We start from the raw sequence: 25,750 nt of genomic DNA, 5'->3' as shown, positions 1-25,750 counted from the left end.
CTGTAATGTTATCAATAATTCAGTTTTCCCTCCTCCATTATAGGGAGCATTGTCTGCTGTCAAAGTGAATTATCAGCCAGTATACAGGAAAATAACCAAGTCCTGAAATACAATGTCACTTTCCTCAATTAAAAGAAAAATCAGGCTGGGCATGGTGGCTCACGCCTGTAATCCCAGCACTTTGGGAGGCCGAGGCAGGCAGATCACGAGGTCAGGAGATCGAGACCATCCTGGCTAACACGGTGAAACCCCGTCTCTACTAAAAATACAATAAGTTGGCTGGGAGTGGTGGTGGGCGCCTGTAGTCCCATCTACTCGGGAGGCTGAGGCAGGAGAATGGCGGGAACCCAGGAGGCGGAGCTTGCAGTGAGCCGAGATCGCACCACTGCGCTCCAGCCTGGGCGACAGAGCGAGACTCCGTCTCAAAAAAAAAAAAAAAAAGAAAGAAAAACCATCAGAACAAGAGGTGAGCACTAGAAGGACCCTTTGGGGCCATCTCCTTTTTATATTTGCCCTGAGGTGTCCCTCCTTGGTCTTCCTAATTCCCTACTGCCTGCTGATCAGCTGAGGTGGCTTTTCGTGTGGGAGAGAATTGACAGGAGATTCTCATACAGTGGTCTGCTCTGTAGTTTAACCTCAGGTCCAAGACTCTCTTCAACTCCTTTCCCCTCTGCCTTCTCACTCAGTTCTATATAACTGTATTTTAAATTTTCACTTTATTCTGCCATTGAATCTGCATGTACTAACAAAAACATGCCAGAGTTAACACATCACATCACCATATTAAAGATTCTTAAATGTCATATACCTTTTGGATTGGTCTTTACTTTGGGAGGTGGGTAAATTTATCATGAAAACAGATTGTATTAAAAAAAGGGACTCTTCTGTAATTAATGTAAAAAGTCAAGCTATTGAAAGAATTTGTGACTTTAATGGAATGAGATAATCATTCCACTTGCATTCCATCAGCGTTGTTGCTGCTGACAACAGAGGACAGGATAGTCCAAGTCAAATCTATTAAAGGTCCTTGAGAGCTATTTCACAAGTCAGATTTTAAAGTGTCTATTTGTGAGTGACAGACATTGCAACAGTTAAAGAATGCTTACCCACTTTTCCTTGGCCTCAAGAGCAAAAACCAGTTTGGGCTCATTTCTTTCCACCAGCCAAGTCCGTGACACCATCCCCGCTCACCTGGACTACTGCAGTAGACTGCTGGCTAAATGCCCTGCTTCTCCTGCATCCTGCCATTCATTCATTCTGCACTCAACAACCACTGGGATCTGCAAACATCTCAAGGTCACCTCCCTCCCTTGCCTACACCCTCCGGTGGCTTAGAATAAAATCCAGACTCCTTCCCAAGGACTTCCTGTGGGGCCCTGGTCTGCCTCCTCCTGCAACCTCAACATGTACCCTCTCCCCCAACCCATAACACCTACCAGCCTCCTTCTGTGTATTCCTCAAATATGCCAAACTCAATTATGCTTCAAGGCTCAGGGAATTGCTGCCTATAACACTTTTCTGCTGATCCTTCATGCCTGGCTCTTTCTTGTCCCCAAGACTTGGGTTAGAGGCGATCTCCTGAGAAAGGCCCACCAGGCTTCTGTCCTTAGTGCACCTGTCACTCTTTCACCCCTTACTTCCTTCACTAGACTTGACCCAATTCAGTCATCATGTTCAGTTATTGGTTTACTTGTTGATTATCTGTCTCCTCCTCTGGAATATAATCCTGTGAGAACAAGTACCTTATCTGAATTAAACGTGGCTTTGCTCCTAGCAATGAGCCCAGTGCTTAGCACATGTACTCCATAAATATTGTTTTTAGTGAATTTGTAATCTTGAGGGATAACTTTGGACCACTCCAGACAAGAAATTCCAAAATCATAATCTAGACTTTCATATCTCTGTATCCATATCTGAAAAGTTGGGATAGAAATTAGCATTTGTATTACAAAGTTGTTTTGAAGATTAAATTAGATAACGTGCAAAGTGCTTAGAATAAGGCCTAAAAACATCATTCAATATATTTAGCCATTCTTACTATTCTTCCTAATATCTAGCCTTCAGGGCTGGCCGGATACTTTACAGTCTTTAGGTGTGTGAGAAATGCGCCATATTCACCCAGTGTATTTATATTTTGTTTGGACTTACAGGGGTTTCCATTCCTGGAACTATCCTTACTGGACTTTGTTCTGTTTGGTTTAAATTCTTACATTTGAAAAGTATGTACCCTCTTTATCTTTCCCCAGAGGCATTCACAAGTGAAGAAGGTACCTGCTCAGAATGCATAGTTTGAAGAGTTTCTTCTGCTAGTTACCCCAGATACAGGAATTCCCACCTATAGGAACATTCCACTTTGTATTTACAGATCCAAGTGCACCTTAACCAAAGTGACCTAATGAGACTTTGGAATAAGACATTAATTAGTGAATAGATTAATTCCCCTCACCCGTCTATAGATACTCATCATGGCTTTACTAAGTGCCGAACCTTGTGGGAGATATACGTTGACCTTAAAACACAGAGAGAGAAGCACTGGATATTTACATGAACAGATAACCAACATCATTGGTCCCAAAATGGCATATGACCAATGAGTAGTTGGAATAGCAAGCACCATAGAATTTCTTTCCATGAATTCACCTTTACCAAACACCTGGTGAAGGTCAGGGCATTGTGCTCTGCTGCCATAAGTTACACACATATTTGTGCCCCACTCTTAACAGGAATTTCTGCTCTGAACCTCATGGCCTAAGAAGGTATTCATGAGGATATTAGATACATTATGAATATTTTAAAAATTCTAACAAGTTATACCATTAGTTGTGTTAATAAAGCTACCCAGGCTAACAAAACTATAACTGGATTCCTTTAATGGAATTCTATCACTCTATTTAATTGGAACTTTGGATTTCTCATGCTGATTTCATGCCCTTGAATTCATCATCTGTCCCTCTACCCATTTCCTATATTCCTTGCCTTATTTAAAGATACCTCTGCCAACCCACTTTTCTTTCTTTCATCCATGAAATAACTGGAAAACGTCTTTGCAAGAACACACCTGGCTTCCTGATGTGACCCTGCCTCCCCATCTGGCCTCAGGTCCAGCCTTGGCTCCCGTCCCTTAGGCACTTGCCCCTCTCAGGTTTCCTGATGATGCAATGTCATGCTTCCAGGCCATCTGCTGGGAACATCCTTCTCCTTGTTATTGATTCAGAGAAAACCTGCACACCTACAAATCTTTCAAGCCTTGGCACAAATAGTGTCCTCTATGAACCTTCCTTGGCTCTGCTGAGCAAACTTGTAACTCATTGTATTATTAACTGTTTGTATGCAGGGCCACTAATAACCCATCTTTGGGACTAATGAAACAAAGGTGTCTCCTAGCCTTCTGGAGAAATGCAGCTTGCAGCTAGGGCTCACGATTTGGCAAGCAGAGCCAAAGGAAGGCTGGATTTCAGTTCCTGCTTGCCCCAAAACACAGGATACACAAACTTTAGAGGGTCTATTTGCCTGTATATTTTGCTGCCACAGTGTAAACTCCTTGAGGACAGAAACCAGACTTTTCATCCTCATCTCTCAGGGGACAGCTGAATGCCTGGCATGGAGTATATGCTTAGTAAGTATTTATTCAGCAAGTGAAGGAATAAATGAAATATAATGCAAATTGGAAAATTAAGTACATTCACATACAGAGAGGGAAATACATTAATCAACGAACCAATCTATGGAAATGGAAATGTAACTGATACTTTTGGCTCACTGGATTTGTCTAATTGACTTGTCTATCTGTAGGGAAAAAGGGAGGGTAAGCATGTGACCTCCTGGTTAACATTTTTGAAGAATCCAGAAAGCACCAAGAGATCTATTAAGTCAGACCAGATGTCTGGAGAATTTTTAAATCTTAATATTGATGCCAGCATGATTTCCCAAAGATGGGTTCAGACCTGCTCTCCTTGAGTGGTTCTGGCTAAATAGATTAAAATGAGGTAAACCCATTATAGCTTTAGTGTGGCTGGCTTTGAAAGATTTGAAAAATGTTCTTTTATTGAGACTGAATAGCTGGATGCACTTTTGCTGCCAACATCAACACAGTCCAGGGCCCTCCTGTTATTTTCTGCTAGAGTTTTCTTAGGACATGGAATGGGGTGGGGGTGGGGGTGTGAAAAGCCTCCGAGGATTATGTGTTGCTTGCCTTTTTTTTGTTTTTTTCCTGGTCTTGGCTCATAAAGCAAGTTGATGTTAAATATTGGGCAATTTATTTGACCACACTATTCCTCAATTTCCTTATTAGCAATTCTGTCTTGTTTATAAGGAGTTTTGAAATTTTTGCAAGCACACAAAACACTGGTGCAAATAGCCAATGTAGATATCATATTGCTAATCCACTTGATGTCTCTCCAATAGTGGAGACCACCTGCATCAAACTCACTTGGCATATTTATTGAATTGCATATTCCCCCAGGCCCACCCCAAACCTTCTGAATTAAAATCACAAGGGATGCAACCAAAAATCTCCATTGTAAAACAAGCTCCTGGAGTGATTTTGATACACTCTAAAGTATCCTTTTGAGTATTTGCCTTCTTCTGTTAAGCCTGAGATTGAGCTAGATGGTATGATCATCTAAAAATCCCCTGGTATTTTTCAGCGTTTTCTGGATTGACTCAATCTCAGCCATTTTCCCCAGAGCCACTGTGTATTGTGATTGAATTATTCATTTAAAAAATATCTGAAGCTTTATTTTGCCAATCCTTGTCCTCAAAATATAGATAATCTGGTAGGATGTTGAGGAATCATAGTTCGTAGTTAGAGGTAGGATAAAATTAATACTCAGGCTTCCAAAAGTAAAAGAATAAAGCCATAAGCATTAATCTCCCTGCTTTCAGTTTAATGTTGGACTTTCCCTAGGAGACCCAGAACTGAGGTCCTGTTCTTGATTTGGCCACTGACTCAGCTTTGACCTTGGGAAAACTATTTAATCTTTCCACACAGTTTCCCCCTCCACAATATATGCTTTCTCCATCATCACGAAATATTTTCCAGAGGAGGTGTTTAGTTTATTAGAAGGAAAGTTGTGTTATGGTAACCATATATTATGCAACCAGATGTAATTTATGAAGCAGCAATAGCCTTAGATTATGGATTGGTAATGCTGATTATGTCTTATGACTGAAGAGGAACAAAAAAGGTTGTCTAGTCCTTCCCTTTGTGTTGAGAACTGAAAAGAGTATTTAGGCTTGTGGATTTACTGGATAAGCTTCTAGAGTACCTGCAAAGATACTACAGAAATGGCAAAGAGGCATTCAAAGTTCCTGTTTCTCTACTCAGAAACCTGGGAGAATGAAAGAACTGTTGCCAACCCCTAGCTTTGTTTCACCACCTGCCCTGGATAGATGATTCTACTGTATCATACTTAACATCACATTTGCCACCTTTTCTTGAACAGTTTCACTACCTTGAGACCTGTTACTGGTTCTACTGATGCAAAACAAATTACCACAAATTTAGCAGTGTAAAACAACACACATTTATGATCTTGCTGTTTTCATGGAGCAGGCATCCAGGCACACCTTAGCTGGGTCTTCTGCTCATGGTCTCACAAGGCTGAAATCAAGCCATCAGTGGGGCTGCATTCTTATCTGGAGGACCAACTAGAGAAGAATCTGCTTCCAAGTTCCCTTGGGTTGTTGGCAGCATTCATTCCTTGCAGCTATAGAATTCGTGGTAGCTTCCTTCTTCAAATTCAACAACAGCGAGAGTCTCTCTTGATTTCAATAAGAAATCCTAAGGCTTTAAAAGATGAATGGACTTCATACCTATTACAATAGCTATTATGAAACAAACAAACAACAACAACAAAAAAACAAGAAATAAGTGTTGGTGAGGATGTAGAGAAATTGGAACCCTTGTGCACTGTTGATGGAAATGTGAAATGTTGTAGCCACTATGAAAAATGCAATATGATGTTGCACTTCTGTTTATATCCCCAAAAAAATTGAAAAGGAGGGCTTAAACATAATTGTACACTCATGTTCATAGGAGCATTATTTACAATAGCCAAATGGTAGGAAAAAACTCCTGTTCAACCCCATCAAAAAGTGGACAAAGGACATGAATAGAAGCTTCTCAAAAGAAGACATTTATGCAGCCAAAAAACACATGAAAAAATGCTAACCATCACTGGCCATCAGAGAAATGCAAATCAAAACCACAATGAGATACCATCTCACACCAGTTAGAATGGCAATCATTAAAAAGTCAGGAAACAACAGGTGCTGGAGAGGATGTGGAGAAATAGGAACACTTTTACACTGTTGGTGGGACTGTAAACTAGTTCAACCGTTGTGGAAGTCAGTGTGGCGATTCCTCAGGGATCTAGAACTAGAACTACCATTTGACCCAGCCATCCCATTACTGGGTATATACCCAAAGGACTATAAATCATGCTGCTATAAAGACACATGCACACGCATGTTTATTGCGGCACTATTCACAATAGCGAAGACTTGGAACCAACCCAAATGTCCAACAATGATAGACTGGATTAAGAAAATGTGGCACATATACACCATGGAATACTATGCAGCCATAAAAAATGATGAGTTCATGTCCTTTGTAGGGACATGGATGAGATTGGAAATCATCATTCTCAGTAAACTATCGCAAGGACAAAAATCCAAACACCGCATGTTCTCACTCATAGGTGGGAATTGAACAATGAGAACACATGGACACAGGAAGGGGAACATCACACTCTGGGGACTGTTGTGGGGTAGGGGGAGCGGGGAGAGATAGCATTAGGAGATATACCTAATGCTAAATGGCGAGTTAATGGGTGCAGCACACCAACATGGCACATGTATACATATGTAACAAACCTGCACATTGTGCACATGTACCCTAAAACTTAAAGTATAATAATAATAATAAATAAAAATAAAATAAAAAAATAAAGTATACTTCCTCTAAAAAACAAAACAAAACAAAAAAACTGTTCATCACTGGATGAATGGATAAAGAAAATGTGGTATATACATACAATGGAACATTATTCAGCCTTAAAAAGGAAGGAAATTCTGACCCATGCTACAACATGAACCTTAAAATATTGTGCTAAGTGAAATAAGCCAATCACAAGAGACAAATATTTTAAGATTCCACTTATATGAAGTACATAGGGTAGTGAAATTCATAGAGACACAAAGTAGAATGGTAGTTTCCAGGGGCTAGGGGGAGAGGAAATGGGAGTTACTATTTAATGGATACAGATTTCAGTTTTGCAAGATGCAGAAGTTCTGGAGATGGATAGTGATGATGGTTGCAAAATAACGTAGGTGTACTAATGCCATGGTACTGTGCACTTAAATATAGTTAAAATGGTAAATGTTATATTATGTATATTTTATCACAATAAAAATACTGAAAAGTTAATCAGGCAAGAGAGATGAACATGTAGATCACAAAACAGGAAATGTAAAAAGCAAGAGGACATGGGGGAAAGATGCTCAACCTTACTGGTAACCAAAGAAATGAAAATCTTAAAATAGTATTGTGGTATCATCTGTTAGTCTAATAGGATAATAAATATTATTTGTCTAACACAAAGTTTGGCATATAATTATTTTCAAAATGTATTCCACTTTTCTGCTTCTTCCTCCCCTACCCCTGGAACAGAGATAAATCTTTATTTAATAGTTTTATTCCAATGTTTCACAGATGATAGATTATAAACCATTCCTAGCACTCTATTTTAGTATACAAGTTGAATTTTTAAATAAGTAAAACCTTTTCTTGAGGCTCAATTTGCGTTCCAGTCTAAGGATATCAAATGCAATTCTGAAATGCTTATTGTATCAAAAAAGGGTTTGCCTGCAAAGACTCATTAGATGATTTCCACCAATATATCCCAGAGTTTATAGTACTAGGAGTGGGTGAGTCGGTGCTATCTCTATACCCTAAAACTGATACAGTCTGAGTATCCCTAGTCAAAAAATTTTAAATCTAAAATGTTCCAAAATCCAAAACTTTTTGAGTGCCAACATGATGCCACAAGTTGAAAATTTCACAGCGGACCTCATGTGACAGGGTGCAGTCAAAAACGCAGTCAAAACTTTGTTTCATGAACCAAATTATGTAAATATGGTATAAAATTACCTTCAGTCTGTGTATACAAGGTGTATATGAAACGTAAATCAATTTCATGTTTAGACTTGGGTCCCATTCCCCAAGATATCTCATTATATATATGCAAATATTCCAAATTCCAGAGAAATCTGAAATCCAAAGCACTTCTGGTGCCAAGCATTTTGGATAAGGAATATTCTATCTGTATTCTTACAGTATAACAGATCCCGTTCACATTCCTGTTTTTAATAAGCCATGTGGCCACACACCTGCTTTATTATCCCTTTATTATCTCATCGTTCTCGTGGGTCATTACTATTTGTGGCAATTCACTGAAGGCAATTAGAGTCAAATCTTGTTGATAGTAATGAAATGTAGCTAACAATACATCTATTATTAATTGGTCAAACACTATGAGCCAGTCATTCTATTAAGCATGTTTCTGTTATTTCACTTAATCCTCACATCCTTCTCAGACAAGTTATATAACCACCCTTTTAAAGGTGAGAAATACGGGCTCAGAGTTATAATAACTCACTCCAAATCACACACTTGTTGGTGGAGCTAGAATCCAAACCCAAGTATGTCCAACTGCAAATCTCTGGTCTTCCCACTACATTACACTGCATCCAGGAATATTAATTATATTTATTTCATAAGGAAAAGGGATTTATCAGAGTAAAAGTATAAACATGTGACTTTGTAGCAATAGCTTGTTAATAATCATAGTTCCTAAAATTTCTTATTCAGGAGTATTTTTTTTAAGTCAAAGTTATGTAGGTCCCCCAAACAAGCTGTTGTACATTCAGAATAGAATGTTTCCTATTTCGTGTCAAAGTGCAGATTTGCTTCCTGATAAGATGTACTATTTGGAGACTATTTTTTATTGTGATTCAGATGCAAATAACAGGAAAACATATTTTTTTCCTATCTTGGCAAAAGAAGTATTTCTAAAAAAGAATACTTAATGTAATGATTTAAATTGCTTATTTTGTTATTGTGAATTGGGAGAAAGCAAATTTTAGCACAGGATTCAAAGAAGTAACAATGGCCTACTGACTTAGAAAAGTCCAGCCAGGGGATTTCCCAAGACTCTAAGCCATGAGGCGGGCCCTCAGAGACACTGGCTCCTCTTCCCTGTCCAAGAAAATGAAAAAATGCATAACTATAGAGTATTGAAGAGACACCCAGGCATATGCCAGCTCAAAATGAACCACTTTGCAAGGCCTTATGTCCATGTATTAAAAAAAAATCTAGCATCAAAAGAGAAACAAAAACCAAACTTGTCTTTGTAATCCTTAGACCACTCAATAAATGGTCATTTATATGTAATATAGCTTTTAAATGGTGGTGAAATGTAAATAAAATATTTTTTTTAATATCTTCTTTTCCTTAGAGAAATTCAGTTCTGAATTTTTAAGGTCAAAATGTTTTCAAAGATTTTTCAAAAGGAGTGTGAAAATTGGCAACAAATAAATTTGAATGTGAAAGACAATCATACACACACAGACACACACACACACACCCCCCACACACATTTTCATTTCACTCAGCCTGTTCTAAACTATGTGCTGTTTCTTGTGTTTTCAGAGCGCATACATGTTTTAACCGTCTGGATCTGCCTCCCTACCCATCCTTTTCCATGCTTTATGAAAAACTGTTGACAGCAGTTGAAGAAACCAGTACTTTTGGACTTGAGTGACCTGGAAGCAGAATGCCCATCTCTGTGGACAGGCAGTTTCAGAAGCTGCCTTCTAGAAGAATGATTGAACATTGGAAGTTTCAAGAGGATGCTTCCTTTAGGATAAAGCTACGTGCTGTTGTTTTCCAGGAACAAGTGCTCTGTCACATTTGGGGACTGGAGATGAGTCCTCTTGGAAGGATTTGGGTGAGCTTGATGCCCAGGGAACAACCCAACCGTCTTTCAATCAACAGTTCTTGACTGCCAAACTTTTTCCATTTGTTATGTTCCAAGACAGAGATGAACCCATACATGATCAGCTCCACGGTAATTTTTAGGGACTCAGGAGAATCTTGAAACTTACCCTTGAACGTGGGTCAAGCCAAACTGGCAGCACTTGGCCCAATCTCCAAATTAGAGCAAGTTAAATAATATAATAAAAGTAAATATATTTCCTGAAAGTACATTCATTTAAGCCCTAAGTTAAAACAGAATATTCATTTCTTGCTTATGAGTGCCTGCATGGTGTGCACCATAGGTTTCCGCTTTCATGGGACATGAGTGAAAATGAAACCAAGTCAATATGAGGTACCTTTACAGATTTGCAATAAGATGGTCTGTAACAATGTATATGCAAGTGGTATGTGTGTAATTATGGCTAAAGACAAACCATTATTCAGTGAATTACTAATGACAGATTTTATGCTTTATAATGCATGAAAACAATTTTAAAATAACTAGCAATTAATCACAGCATATCAGGAAAAAGTACACAGTGAGTTCTGTTTATTTTTTGTAGGTTCATGATGTTTATGTTCTTTAAGATGTATATAAGAACCTACCTATCATGCTGTATGTATCACTCATTCCATTTTCATGTTCCATGCATACTCGGGCATCATGCTAATATGTATCCTTTTAAGCACTCTCAAGGAAACAAAAGGGCCTTTTATTTTTATAAAGGTAAAAAAAATTCCCCAAATATTTTGCACTGAATGTACCAAAGGTGAAGGGACATTACAATATGACTAACAGCAACTCCATCACTTGAGAAGTATAATAGAAAATAGCTTCTAAATCAAACTTCCTTCACAGTACCATGTCTACCACTACAAGGACTGTGCATCTAAGTAATAATTTTTTAAGATTCACTATATGTGATAGTATGATATGCATTTATTTAAAATGCATTAGACTCTCTTCCATCCATCAAATACTTTACAGGATGGCATTTAATACAGATATTTCGTATTTCCCCCACTGCTTTTTATTTGTATAGCATCATTAAACACTAAGCTCAGTTAAGGAGCCATCAGCAACACTGAAGAGATCAGTAATAAGAATTCCATTTTCCCTCATCAGTGAAGACATCACAAATTGAAACTCAGAACTATATTTCTAAGCCTGCATTTTCACTGATGCATAATTTTCTTATTAAGAAACAGTTTTTCTATGGTATCTCCAAAACCGCATGACATCACTAGTCTTACTTCTGCTTAATTTTATGAGAAGGTATTCTTCATTTTAATTGCTTTTGGGATTACTCCACATCTTTATTTCTTGACTAATCAGATTTTCAATAGAGTGAAGTTAAATTGGGGGTCATAAAAGCATTGGATTAACATATGGTTTGCCAGCCTATGGGTTTACAGGCATTGCCCAAACATTTCTTTGAGATCTATATTTATAAGCAGCCATGGAATTCCTATTATGGGATGTTGGCAATCTTACATTTTATAGAGGTCATATGCATAGTTTTCATAGGTGTTTTGTAAGAACTGATTGCTCTCCTGTGAGTTAAGCTATGTTTACTATTGGGACCCTCAAGAGGAATACCACTTATGTTACACTCCTGCACTAAAGGCACGTACTGCAGTGTGAAGAAATGTTCTGAAAAAGGGTGATAGAAATCTGTAAATAAGAAAGGAAGAGCTCTCTGTATTCTATAATTGGAAGAGAAAAAAAGAAAAACTTTTAACTGGAAATGTTAGTTTGTACTTATTGATCATGAATACAAGTATATATTTAATTTTGCAAACTGTTTTCACTTGTTTGTATTCTTTTCATTATAAGGAAAAGTAGTACAACACACTTTTTTTTAAGTCACATATTTGATGGTATATAAGATGTTTCAGGGCTGGCATTCTCCAAGCAGCAGATAAAGGTTGCATTTCTTTCAAAAATACATTCAAAGACCATGTTATCATTCATTTTGGTTTGAGACATTTAGTTATGGTATTTCATATTATTAGGTAAAAGAGATTTGAAATAAAATGTATCTCCTTAATTATTTCTAACAAATATATTTCTTTATTAAGGCATCCAACTTTTTCCCAAATAACAGTACACTTTAATGTATGTAGACATTCCTAATTAGTATAATCATCTAGTTGATACTGTTCTCAGATTGGGAATTATCAAAGATGTACTTAGCATATCAGAACACCATGCTAACTTATCTATTATTCTTTCTTAGTAAAACAAAACAGCCAGTAATAACTATATAAAGTATTAAATAACATTTCCACAGAATAAATTAGACTTTCATGTACTCTACAATTAGAAATATCCGTAAATATTTTCTTCTGGACTGTGAACCCAGATAACTAGGCTTTCTGGTCTTATTTTAAGTGATGCTCTTTATACTATAGAAGACACTCTTAATACATCATATATGTATGCAGAACATCTCTTAGATGAAAGAACAAGCACATCATTGGCATTCCCTCTGTGCCAGTTTGATGTTTGTTTGACGATGGAGCTACAAGAGTCTAAATCTGCCCTTGAAAAACTCAGCTCACGGTGTAGTCGAGTAGACTCCAAGGTTCAAAAAAGTGTTTTGAATAAAATTTGGTAAGTTCTACAATCAAGGAATGAAGAGAGAAGAGAACAGCTTTTTCTATCTGGGAGATTCAGTAATATCTTCATATATAGATGATAGTGTGGCTAAAAAAAATTACATCAATGCTGTTTCTATTGGGAAGCAATGGCAAGCAATGGTGTGTCAATACTGGTCGAGTGTTGGAGCCGGGATGCACTTACACAACGAGAGCGTGAAGTGTGTAGGGAGCCGATCTGTGAAGGAGCAACTCAAGGATTTTCAAATTATCAATGAAATGCCAAAATTAAGTCAGGTAGTTTCCCTGTTTCCCTTCATCTATTCTACAATGCACTGTTGGTTTTCAGTGTGAAAAATCCCAATCCCTGAGCCCAAACCACTTCTGGGGTCAAAACATTTTTCTTGTGCACAAAATGAATGGATCTTGGTCAAAGAAGCATGGTCACAATTTTCTAGCATATATTGCGTTTATAATTTAGCAGAAATTCTGCAATAAATAAAGGAAAATCTGTTTTACCTGTGCAACAATCAGAAATGGTAAAAATGCATTCAAGTGTTTGAAAGTAATGGTAGAATATGCTTTGCATAGTGCTTTATGGTTCCAAAGTGCTGTCAGGCACATCGTCCGTTTAGCTCCTTACGCACTTTGTAGGGTACAAGCATCATGTTCCATCTGGGTTGAAGCTGATTTTCATGGATGGCTCGTGGCATCAGTTTCATTACTTCATAGTCACAATTCTGTGTTTCATCTTGAGAAATGTGGAGACTAATGTTTGTACCAGTATATTCCACATTCAGTGAGGTTTCCAAGATGCTTCCTCCAAACTCTCGCTTTCTTAAACAGATACATTTAAAATATGACACCTTCTGAAAAGACCATGAAGAAATTAGTATATTCATGGAAAAAAATTCCCCATAGACTTATTTGCATTTCATGACTTGACATGAGAAATTTAAAAAACAGAAGGCAAAATGTGATTGCTTTTGATGGATTTATACAGAGTAGTCGTTTAATTTTCTCAAGTATTATTTGGAAAGAAGATAATGGAAAACACTACTCAGAAGCCTGATTTTATTTTTAAATTGTTAATAGGGATGGATCTAGTAAGCCCTGATAGCTGAGTTCCAGTGATATCCAAGAAGGAGCCACTGCAGCTTCTCTTTTCCTCCCATCCTGCTCACATTCATCCTAGTGACTTCTTTCCCGTCTTTCTACACAAATTTTATTTATGATTTGACCACTTCTAACAAGGCAAATATCTTATAATGAAGATAGGAGTCTGTTCAATTTAACCTTATTCAGGAAACTCCATATTTTTGTGAAATGATGCAATGCCATTATTAAGAGGTATCTGTAACCCTGCGTAATAAAAACATGCATAAGAAGAATGTGGTCTAATCTCCAAACTGAGTCTGAGTTTCAGGGCCTTTTGCTTTTTTTGTTTGTTTGTTTGAGACAGTCTGGCTCTGTCACCCAGGCTGGAGTGCGGTGGCACATGAGCTCACTGCAACCTCCACCTCCCAGGCTCAAGCGATCCTCCCACCTCAGCCTCCTGAGTAACTGGGACTACAGGCGCACACCACCACACCTGGCTAATTTTTGTATTTTTATAGAGACAAGGCCCAGGCTGGTCTCAAACTCCTGAGCTCAAGCGATCCGCCCGCCTTGGCCTCCCAAAGTACTAGGAGTAATTATAGGTGTGAGCCACTGTGCTGGCAGTTGTTTCTGTTTGTTTATTTGTGATAAGGTCTGGCTGTTACCCATGCTGGAGTGCAGTGGCATGATCTTGGCTCACTGCAACCTCCGCCTCCCAGGCTCAAGCCAGCCTCCCACCTCAGCCTCCGAGTAGCTGGGACTACAGGCATGCACCACCATGCCCAGCTAATTTTTTTGTATTTTTTGTCGACACAGGGTTTTGCCACGTTGCCCAGGCTGGTCTTGAACTCCTGAGCTCAAGCAGTCCTCCCACCTTGGCCTCCCAAAGTGCTGGGATTACAGATGTGAGCCACTGGGCCTTGCTGTGTCTTATCTGCTTTCTGATTTAGTAGGTGAGGGACAGCACTCTGGACCTTAGCCATTTTACTTCCATCTTACTGCCATGAGTTTAATGAGAATGTCACTTTTAGACTCTAATTTTCAAAAACTTAGTTTCTTTCCCATTCATTTGTGTTTTCCAAATTAATTTGTTTGTCTAGTATGGATGCAAAGGAATGCCAAAGACATTAAAGCTTTCTGAATTGTGGCTTAAGGCCAGCTACTGCCCACTGAAAGGGTGATAAAAATTAAAAAGGAGGAAAGAGGAGCCCAGCAGTTGTGCCACCCCCTAAGAATATAATGCTAATTATTGACCAACTGTCAAGATTCAGAGTGGTAACTGCATTCCAAGGAGCTGGCAGGAAGGATGAGTGTGTGTGTGCTGTCCATATCATAGCCATCTGGGTCAGGAGGAGTGAAAGGATGGTTAAGACAGGAGTGTAGTGGAGGGACAGTTAAAACAACAGTAGATGGATCATCTTAGGGCTTGCTGGTGGGGGTAGGAACATACTTCAATTTGGTTTCTGACTGAGAAGAAGAAAGCTATGCTCCTTGATGAAGGCACAGTTTGATCTACTAGATGGGAAATACCCTCATTTTATAACTTCAGTAATTCAACATTTTCCGTATTGCAAAATGGAATTTAGTCCCAAAGTATTAAAGCTAACCATAGCTTAATCAGGAGATTCGACAATTTAGCATAAAATAATGTTGTGGATTTTTTTTCACTTAAGAATTATTGTTACTATTATTGAACACCATGTATGAAATAAAAGAAAGGGTGCTTTTATTTCATTATACTCATTTGTTTTTTTTAGCGGACATCCCTTGACATTAGAATAGCATTTGAGACATTTTCATGATTTCTAAAGATAACTTAAATGCTCTCTGTTAATCTGGAAAGCGAAATCCTGAGAGTGAGGTTGCAAATGGAGACTGAATCAGTGTTTCCAAGTCAGGAAGTTAATCAAGACCGAAAATAGATTTGCTTAGATTTTATCTGCAGAGTCGTTTATTTGGCTTTCGTAATTGAACAGCTCAGCAGAATAAGATGGCCCTAGTTGTATGGTTTCTGGGGAACACAGGAGAATTAAATTTATATATGTGATTTTTATGTGTAGTGCCCTTGGGCAGGTGATATCTTTCTATCTGACTTTTAAGATATTACAACCTGAGGAGTGTGGATAGCCATGTTGTGTGATTCAAACTGAATCATCTATTACTGATGCAGGTAGGGAACCATCAGTCAACTTCTGGTTACTATCACCTTCACAGAAAAGAATGGATGATGTTCAAGAATTACCTTGGAAGGATTAACCAGGAATTAACACAGAATGGGATGTTCTTTTGGGACCCTAATGCTCTAAAAGATATAATTACAACCTATTTTTCTTTATATGATAGCATAAGTAAAATTTGGGGCTGTTAATATGTTGGAAAGTGCTTAAAATTACATGTTTTTATAATAGGGATGCAGGCATTCCAAAATAAATGAATAAAAATACATGCATCTCTCTTGCCTCTTATTGAAAGTATTAATCTAATTTTATAATAATGATTACTTTTTAATATTAAGGCTCTGTAAAAAAATTATTTCTAAGATTTCAGTAGAACACAGGTGGTGTATTTTTTTAAGCTTTTAATTTCACTTCACCAACCTCAGTCATTATGTTCACCACACAGTGTGTCACAGTTAATGGTGGTATTTCAGTTTTTGCGTTGATTTAAGCTTCATATTTATTTAATGTGACTTTTAATGGAGAATAATAATGGGAGATGTTTGCTGTTAGCATTAAGGTTATACAGCTCTCACTTCACCTTGTATGTAATTTTTTTTCAAAGTAAATAATGCAGATTGTTGACATCCTAGAAATGGTTTCTGGGTGGTATTATATGGGGCCTAGGACTCTGAACTGGAACTAGTTGTTTATTTTCTGGGAAGTCTGTATTCTTATTCTCAACCGAACCCCTGATTCTTTTGTTGTATTTTTTATGATTCCGAAATGCTTTGAGGGAAAGATATTTTAATGTGTACAATTTGTTTTATTTTCATACTGATCTCTATTTTTGTTTAAAACCATGTTGCATCATGAAATCACTTAATCCAAAATAAATCTTCTTTAAAAAAAATAGATTATGACTTTTCTGTAATACTTTTGGGGAGGGAAAACTCAGAAGGGAGGAGAATAGAAGTAGAGATAAAGATTTCATGGCATTAGTTTGCAGCTCTATAAGTATTGGAGGTTCTGTTTTCATAGTATTTATAATATTTTGTTTATTTTTACTTATATTTTTATTATTTATTAATAAAATATTTGTTTATTTTGTTTGGAATCTACTTTGTTTATCCCTACAAGAATATTTTACTGTTTGATGGGCTGTTAATGTTAAAGGAATGAATTGTAACACAATTCATAATTTCTTAACTCACATGGGTTGAGACTATTTGTTAAGCCATCTTATTTGAATGTTTAATTTATAAACACATAGGCACACCACTGCCGCCACCACCACTACCACGCACATCAATTTAGGGGTCGCGTGTGCATGTGCCTACAGGGACCAGATAGGTATTTAAAGAGTGAAATTGGCTAGGTGGAAGCAACACAGAGTGGTAGGGCTTACCTAAAGGGGCATTCTAATATTTTGCTCCAGCAGATCCTAGCCACATGATATTCCAGTCTAGTGTTAAAAGATCTGATATATCAAGGGAAACCCAGAAACTCAAATTTTTGTGTGATATTTCCAGATCTTTTTAGTACTGGGTGGATCAAACCAAATATAGCTACAGATTGATTTGCCCTGCAGGTCACCAGTTTGGAACCCTTGTTTTAATGGATAACATTATCTTTTATATTTAGTTGACTAGTGGTGTAAATTCACCAGATAAGTAAAATGTTACTAAAACACGGCAGTTAATAAAAAGAGATGGGGAAGGGAGAAAGGTGCAGATATATATATATATATATAGCCATATATATGTGTGTGTGTATATGAGGGCAGTCAATCACTAAGGGATGTCCTTAAAATGATCTGTATTGACCAACTCATGTTAATTTATATGAATTAACTTGTGAAAACCAACTTGTGTTAATGCATATGAGTTAAGAGGAAACCTGTCAAGATTGCATGGAATACATGTGTCATTAAGCTTCTTATTACATATTTTACACTAGAAATGAACTTCATATATCACATGAGAGCATTTAAGCAGAAGATTCATCTGCTATCACTGACTGAAGTCTGACATTGTTACTGAAGGGGGAAGAGCAAGATACTGATTCACAGTACTGACTTCTGGTTTTTGTGCCATGACATCCCTCTACATCCTTTGACCTCAGTGTGTTTTTAGAATGATAAATATATCTGCCTTCATAATTTCCTTTAATCCTGAACCCCATTTAATTAGTGAGAGTTTAGTAATAAATAATAATGAATAATTCCCACGATCCACCATCCCAGGAAGTTTTTCATACTGTTCTTTATTTCAACTTAAACCAGTTAAAGACATTCTGGTTTAAGTATGAAGTTAAGTTTAAGTATGAAGTTGAAGTCTCTTCGTATTTTTCTCCTTCTCTTCTTGCTCAAAAATGTTTACCCATTACTTTTTTTTCCCTTCTAAATAGATACCTCATTTGTCAACCAAAGTAAACTTTGGAATCATAAGAATAAAGAAATGAGAATATCTGATAAAGATAGAATATTTACCTTGATACACGTGAGTTTCACACACTTTATTTGTCCTATTATTTTCAAATCCTTGTGTGGATAGATGCTTCCAAAAGATGTTTAATCACTGGTTTTTCACTGGGAAAGGAAAAGCTAGGGGCCAGGAGCAGTGGCTCATGCCTGTAATCCCAGCACTTTGGGAGGCCAAGGCAGGTGGATCGCCTGAGGTCAGGAGTTCGAGACCAGCCTGGCCAACATAGTGAAACCCCATCTCTACTAAAAATACAAATATTGACTGGGCGTGGTGGCCGGCACCTGTAATCCCAGCTACTCGGGAGGCTGAGGCAGGAGAATCACTTGAACCAGGGAGGCGGAGGTTGCAGTGAGCCAACATGGCACCGTTGCACTCCAGTCTGGGCAACAAAGAGCAAAACTCTATCTCAAAAAAAAAAAAAAAAAAAGAAAAGAAAAGAAAAGCTAGAAAAGTGTAAATTATTGGAACAATATATATTTTCTGACAATTTATAATGTGATTAAATACCACCCTTGCTACACAGAATACCACCCTTTGGCTAGTATAAGAATTCATATCTAGGTGGGTATTCATTTGACATGGAAAATGGACCCCAAGTCCAAATTGTTGAACCTCATCAACACATCCCTCTCCCTGCTCCTGCCCCAAATTAAATTCCTGATTTCATGGACAAGTAAAGACCTACTTTTTACTACTATGAGGCTTTTGTCCCAACATCCAAATTAATCTCTTTAGAATTGAATTAAACCATATGAAGGACATCTTTTGAGTATAAGTAGAGTCAGGTCTAAGAAGACTGCTTTAGAATGAATGTGTCCCCTCAAAATCTATATGTTAAAACCTAATTTCCAATGTGATAGTGTTTGGAGATGGGGCCTTGGAGAGGTGACTAGGTCCTGAACGTGGAACTCTCATGAATGGGATTAGTGCCCTTATAAAAGAAATCCCATAGATTCCTTCTGCCATGTGGAAACACAGTGAAAAGACAGCAATCCATGAACCAGACTTACCAGACTAGCCAGCCCTTACCAGACTCCAAATCTGCCAGACTCCAAATCTGCCAGAGCCTTGATCTTGAACTGCAGAACTGTAAGAGATAAATTTCTGTTGTTTATAAACTACCCAGTCTCTGATATTCTGTTATAGCAGTTCAATGGACCAAAGCCCAAAAGAGGCCAAGAGGTTGCTTGTTTTTTCCTAAACCCACATTCACAGCTTGACCTTCTACATTTTATTTCAAGGGAAGGCAAATTCCAGAAAGAGAAAGCCGGCATATAAAGAGAAGTAGGATAATATATTTTCTAATACTTAAAGCAGTGCTGGTCCAGATTGCCCACTTCAGGTCTTCTTGGGGCAGAGGAACCCTGAATGAAAAGAGTCCAGGTCCTTCTGATAGGTCCAGAAAAATGGGAGGGCCCGCAGATGAGATGGTCAGACTTGCCTAAGGATGGGCAACTTCCCTACACTCCAGCCTCATGGCCTGGAAATTCAAGAGAAATCTGAAGTGATCAAATCCCCAAGAAGAACACAACTCTGGATTCTTGAGCCTGTCCTAACTAGAACAGTGCTCTCTGGGAGGAAGGGAGGGAGAATGAAGAGGAGCCATACATTTCCCTTAGGGGCCAATTCTAGCCTTGAATGGTTGGCTTTCCAGAACAAAACAAACCATTTTTAACTGTTAACTAAAGAGCTATTAACCAATTAGTGCTAATTTACTATTACTCCACATCAGCATTTCTTAAACTTTGTATCAAATCACCAATAATAATAAAGGACCCTTCAAATATGAACATGTAGCTAGCTCTACCAATACAAAATTATTCGTGTTTCATTTATTTTTAAGTAAATTTAAATTGTTCATATGTCAAACTGGGTTTCAATTTGAAAATATAATTTTTCCCCTTTAGCTTTAATAGCAACTTGTTATTATTAAGTAACCCTAAGTATTAAAGACATTGGATGATACACTAAGATACTACTTTGATTTTGCCTCTTCCTTGACTTGCTGCTTTGTACCCTCAGGTGTGTGTACCACAGGTTTGAAAAGCAATGTATGTATCATCAGAGTCTCTTCTCTCACCATAGTACTGATAATTTGGAGCGAAAATGTTTGGGTTTGTTTTTCTCTCATCTGCAATTAGCCTGTCTGTTATGTCACTCATAATAATGTTTAAGGAGGAATGAAGATAACAGGCTGCCTGAAACTTAGAACCAAGCAGGAATACCAATAATGTGGTGGCTGGAGTGTATGTACCTATCTTTTTCATCCTGCCACAGAGTTTAGGTGTGGTAATGGTTGTATGAGTGCACGTTAGCAAATGTTTTCTAACTGACTTTGAACCTGTCCTTAGCTAAGCCTTTTTTACTTAAGACATAAAATCATATTTCAAAATTAGCCCTACTCCTTGGAGAAATGACTGCTTCTAGGGAATATACAAGATAAGCCTGGAGCATCTTGTAGTGCTAGAAACTGAAGTGATTTTTAAAAATAAAACCAAAAAACACCATGAGAGTCTGTCAAAGGGATGCAGGAGCTAACTAAAAGAGCTCCAGTGGCCAAAGCTGGAACAGTTTGGACAACAAAATAAAGTAGTATCTGATTATAACACAAAGTATAAAATAACTATCCAAGTTCATACTGATAAATAATTGATTGAATAATAAATGAAGAGACAAATCTGGGCAGAAGAATTCTAAATAATTTATGTATACTCCACTCTTAAGTGGGGGCTACCCATACTGACTTATTTCCAAAGAGTACAGCAAAGGAAGGAGGAAAGGAGAGAAAAGTTACGGTGAAGAAGCCTGAGAAACACTACCTCAGCCAGATGCTCAAGTTCAACATCAACAGTTATAAATCATGTGAATAGTGTGTGCCTTTGATATGATGTGATAAAAACGACACTTTATCTCTGTGGTCTTTCTTCCCAAATACATAATCCCAATGTAACCATGAGAAAATAATCAGACAATGTCTAATAGAGGGACACTCTACAAAATATCTCACTAGTGCTCTTCAAAGCTGTCAAAGTCATCAAAACCAAGAAAAGTCTGAAAAATGATCACAACCAAGAGGAGCCTAATGAGATATGATGACTAAGTGGAATGTGGTGTCCTGGATAGGATTCTAGAACAGAAAGACAACATTGGGTAAATACAAAAGAAATTTGATTAATGTATGGACTTTAGTTAATAAAAATGTATTGATTTCTTAATTATAACTATTGTGCCATACTAATGTAAGATGTTGGCAAGGGAAACTGGTGTGAGGTATATGGAAACTCTACTATTTTCTCAATTTTTAAACAATTTTTTAAAATTAAAGTATTTAAAATTTAATGGCTAATTTTAAAATTAGCCCTAAAAGCAGAATGTGTAACACAGCCCCCCAGATCAATTCATTAATGGTTCTTTACTCATAGGGTAACCAGAGGCCAATCTTTAACTGCAACCAAATAGCAACTATAACAATGAGCACAGACAACTGCATAAACACCAAGCAATGAGAAGAATATGAGGAAGCTTTGCTGGTTCAGTGGCAGAATTCATGCCTCCCACGCAATGAGAAGAATATTTGCTTGATAGGTAAGCAAAGTTTTCATCCTAAGCAATATAATTGTGTTATAGATAGTAAATCTGATATTTTGTATTAAAAGTAAATGGAGTTTTTTTTTAAAAAAGAAAAGAAGAAAAGAAAAGAGAATTATTAGTTACAGAGAAATGTTTCAGTGACAGAATCCATCTAATAAAGTGAATAAAGTACCAGAGATTTGGAAACCAGCTACTATGGTGCCATGCTTAGAAAGGTTCTGGAGTAGCTAACTCATTACACAGATGGGTGTGCAGAAATCTAAAGAAGCAGTTTCACACCAAGTAGTCAGCTAAATTCATCATTCAAGCCACACATGACACTGTTTGTCAAGTAATTGATAATACATCTATTTATCTTTTTACTTCTTAGAGTAATACCTTCACTTATCTTCTATTCCCAAGAACTAAATTATTCCACATAAAAGACTTTTACAGCTTATTATAACTCTCTAAGTGTGAAAAACCTAAACATTTTAACTCTTCTTATGGGAATCTTTTAAAAGATATACAAATTTCTATGGTCTTAAATAGGACACACTAGAGAAAATGTATTTGTTGATAACTTAGGGTCACCCTTATAGACAACAAACAATATTATGCTGTAATTGTTGGGTAGATATTCAACTGTTTTATTCCTAAATTAAATGGTCCAGACTATGCTTTACTATTAATACCATTCTAATTCTCCTTTCTAGTTCACTAAAATTTCATTTTTGCTTCATTTTGACTAAAGTAGCCCCTCCTCATTCTCTACTTTGCTGCCTTAAATTAGTGATATGCTGAGAAATCAGATACACAAACTCACCTAACCTTTGGCTATATGAATAGAGAGAATGTTGTTGACAAGAACCTGAGGGCTATTCTTGGATACAGGATGAAAGTGCACATGTGTTAAAGAACGTATGAAACGGTAACTTTCTCACCTGGTTGTCATGTAGCAGTAAAATTCAGCCCCACGCTTCAAAAGAAAAATATTGATTGGTGGGAACAGGAGAATGGCCTAGTGTTACAAACTATACGTGTAGTTAAAAGGAACATTTGCCAATAACAAGTAGCAATTATCATCCACTCATCATTATTGCATAACAAGGAATAAATTTTAACACATTTATATAAAGAGAAGGAGAATCTCAGAATAGCTGTTCTTTAAGTAAATTAACTTTTATGAATAATCAGGTTGGTCCAGAGTTGGAGAAAATTTTTGCAATCTATCCATCTCACAAGGGTCTAATATCCAGAATCTATGAGGAACTTAAACAAATTTACAAAAAAAAAAAAAAAAAAACATTAAAATGTAGGCAAAGGACATGAACAGACACTTCCCAAAAGAAGACATTCATGCGGCCAACAAACATACGAAAAAAAGCTCAACATCACTGAATATTAGAGAAATGCGAATCAAAACTACAGTGAGATACCGTCTCATGCCAGTCAGAATGGCAATTATTAAAAAGTCAAGAAACAACAGAAGCTGGCAAAGTTATGGAGAAATGGTAACGCTTTTACACTGTTGGTGGGAATGTAAATTAGTTCAACCATTTTGGAAGACGGTGTGGAAATTCCTCAAAGATCTAGAGCCAGAAATACCATTTGACCCAGCAATGCCATTACTGGGTATATACCCAAAGGAGTATAAATCATACTATTACAAAGATAAATGCATGCATATGTTCACTGCAGCACTATTCACAATAGCAAAAAACATGGAATCAACCCAAATGCCCATCAATGATAGACTGGATAAGAAAAATGTGGTACATATACACCATGGAATACTATGCAGCCATAAAAAGGAATGAGATCATGTCCTTTACAGGGACATGGATGGACCTGGAAGCCATTATCCTCAGCAAACTAATGCAGGGACAAAAAAACAAACACCACATGTTCTGACTTATAAGTGGGAGCTGAACAATGAGAACACATGGACACAGGGAGAGGCACAACACACATTGGGACCTGACAGGAGGTAGGGTGGGGGAAGGGTGAGCATTAGGAAAAATAGCTAATGCATGTTGGGCTTAGTACCTAGGTGATGGATTGACAGGTATAGCAAACCACCGTGCCACGTGTCTACCTATGTAACAAACCTGCACATCCTGCACATGTACCCTGGAATTTAAAATAAAAATAAATATTTAAAAAATTAGGTTAGATTCTGTTATTTACAACCCAACAGTCCTAACTATTACATTCTATAAAGCGTAAAGCCCTGGGTGTAGCACACACAAAGTGCTCAAAATACAATAACTGTAGTGACAGTTGTCTGACCCTCTACATGAGGCAGGCACTTCCTTACTAACTTCAAACTAGTTCTGCTCTAATAGTCCAGTTCAAAAGGTGGACTGACTTTGACGAGGCTTTATTCACCCCTCTGTAGGAGGTCTCTGTGGTTCTGACCAAAGAGGTGAAAGTCTTGCCCTTGGCTCTGACCCATTTCTCTATTTGTGTTAATTGCATTTGTGAGCCAGTGGTTAGTCTATTTCTATTCTTTGGGGAGGCTCCACTTCACCTAGTAGGTGGCCAGAAATGTAAGCCTCATTTTCTTGAGACCAGGGAGTAGTATCAAGTCAGATTCATGTAAGAGCCAGAAGCAAACTCTTGATCTTTCCTTTTCTGAGGGCTTATAACCCATTCAGAGGTGCCATGTATAGTTTATAAAAGCATGGCTTATCTTCACCAGTGACTCAAATGAAAAGAACTGATGATAGTAACACCTATCAAGGATATGGAGCAATGGGAATTCTCTGCATTACTGGTAGGAGTGTAAATTGATGTAACCACTTTGATAAACTGTTTAGCAGCATCAATTACAGCCAAATATATGCACACCATGACTAGCAATTCCAGTTTCCGAGTGTGTACCCAACAGAAATGAGTGCTTATATCCACCAAAACAAATGTTCAAGAACTTTCATAGCACTTTGTTAATAAAACTGAAAACAATGCAAATGTCTGTCAATAGTAGAATAGATTGTGATTATAGTAATTCATGGTAATATAACTAGGCGATGAAAAAGATCAATTGCTGCTGCAAGCAACAACATAGATGAATCCACAGACAAAAGAGTCTTAACACAGCCGGGCACAGTGGCTCACGCCTATAATCCCGGCACTTTGGGAGGCCAAGGCGGGTGGATCATGAGGTTAGGGGTTCAAGACCAGCCTGGCCAACATAGCGAAACCCCATCTCTACTAAAACTACAAAAACATAAAAAATAAAAATAAAAAAGCTGGGCATGGTGGCGGGCTTCTATAGTCCCAGCTACCTGGGAGGCTGAGGCAGGAGAATCGCTTGAACCCAGGAGGCAGAGGTTGCAGTGAGCTGAGATAGCACCACTACACTCCAGCCTGGGCGACACAGTGAGAATCTGTCAAAAAAGAAAGAAAAAAAAAAAGAGTCCTAACACAAAGAGGGCACACCGTTAAGGTTCCATCATGTGAACTTTAAAAACAGGCAACAGGAGCCGGTGGTGATAGAAGTCAAAACCGTGCTTACCATGGAGATACTGGAATTGCGGAGGACTTCTCCATGGCTAGACGTGTACTATTTCTGGATTTGGGTGGTGGTACAAGGGTGTATACATATTTGTTATCAACTGTACACTTAAAATATAAGCACTTCTTGTATGTAAGTTATGGGTCAATAAAAAAAGACAAACATATTTTAAAGTAAATTTGCTTCTTTTTAAGACAGGGTCTCACTCTGTCACCCATGCTGGAGTGCAGTGGTGTGATCACGGCTCACTGTAGCCTTGACCTCCTGGGCTCAAGTGATC

At 37.6% G+C, this 25,750-nt stretch overlaps 1 protein-coding gene across 6 annotated transcripts in view; it reads left to right on the top strand.

Moving 5' to 3' along the window:
- The window catches only part of HECW2 (HECT, C2 and WW domain containing E3 ubiquitin protein ligase 2), a 397,525-nt gene extending 385,512 nt beyond the window's left edge, over positions 1-12,013 (top strand). For all 6 annotated transcript variants that reach the window (XM_054478078.2, XM_063647767.1, XM_063647764.1 and 3 more), the window contains one exon: positions 9,713-12,013. In XM_054478078.2, coding sequence (XP_054334053.1) covers positions 9,713-9,824 — 112 coding nt within the window. In that variant the 3' untranslated portion in view covers positions 9,825-12,013. The remainder of the gene's footprint in view (positions 1-9,712) is intronic.
- The last annotated feature ends 13,737 nt before the right edge of the window (positions 12,014-25,750 follow it).

Source organism: Pongo pygmaeus, chromosome 11 (genome assembly GCF_028885625.2).
Source record: "Pongo pygmaeus isolate AG05252 chromosome 11, NHGRI_mPonPyg2-v2.0_pri, whole genome shotgun sequence".
Lineage (NCBI taxonomy): Eukaryota > Metazoa > Chordata > Mammalia > Primates > Hominidae > Pongo > Pongo pygmaeus.
Note: the sequence above shows the minus strand (reverse complement) of the source record. Positions and strands in the feature narration are given on the sequence as shown.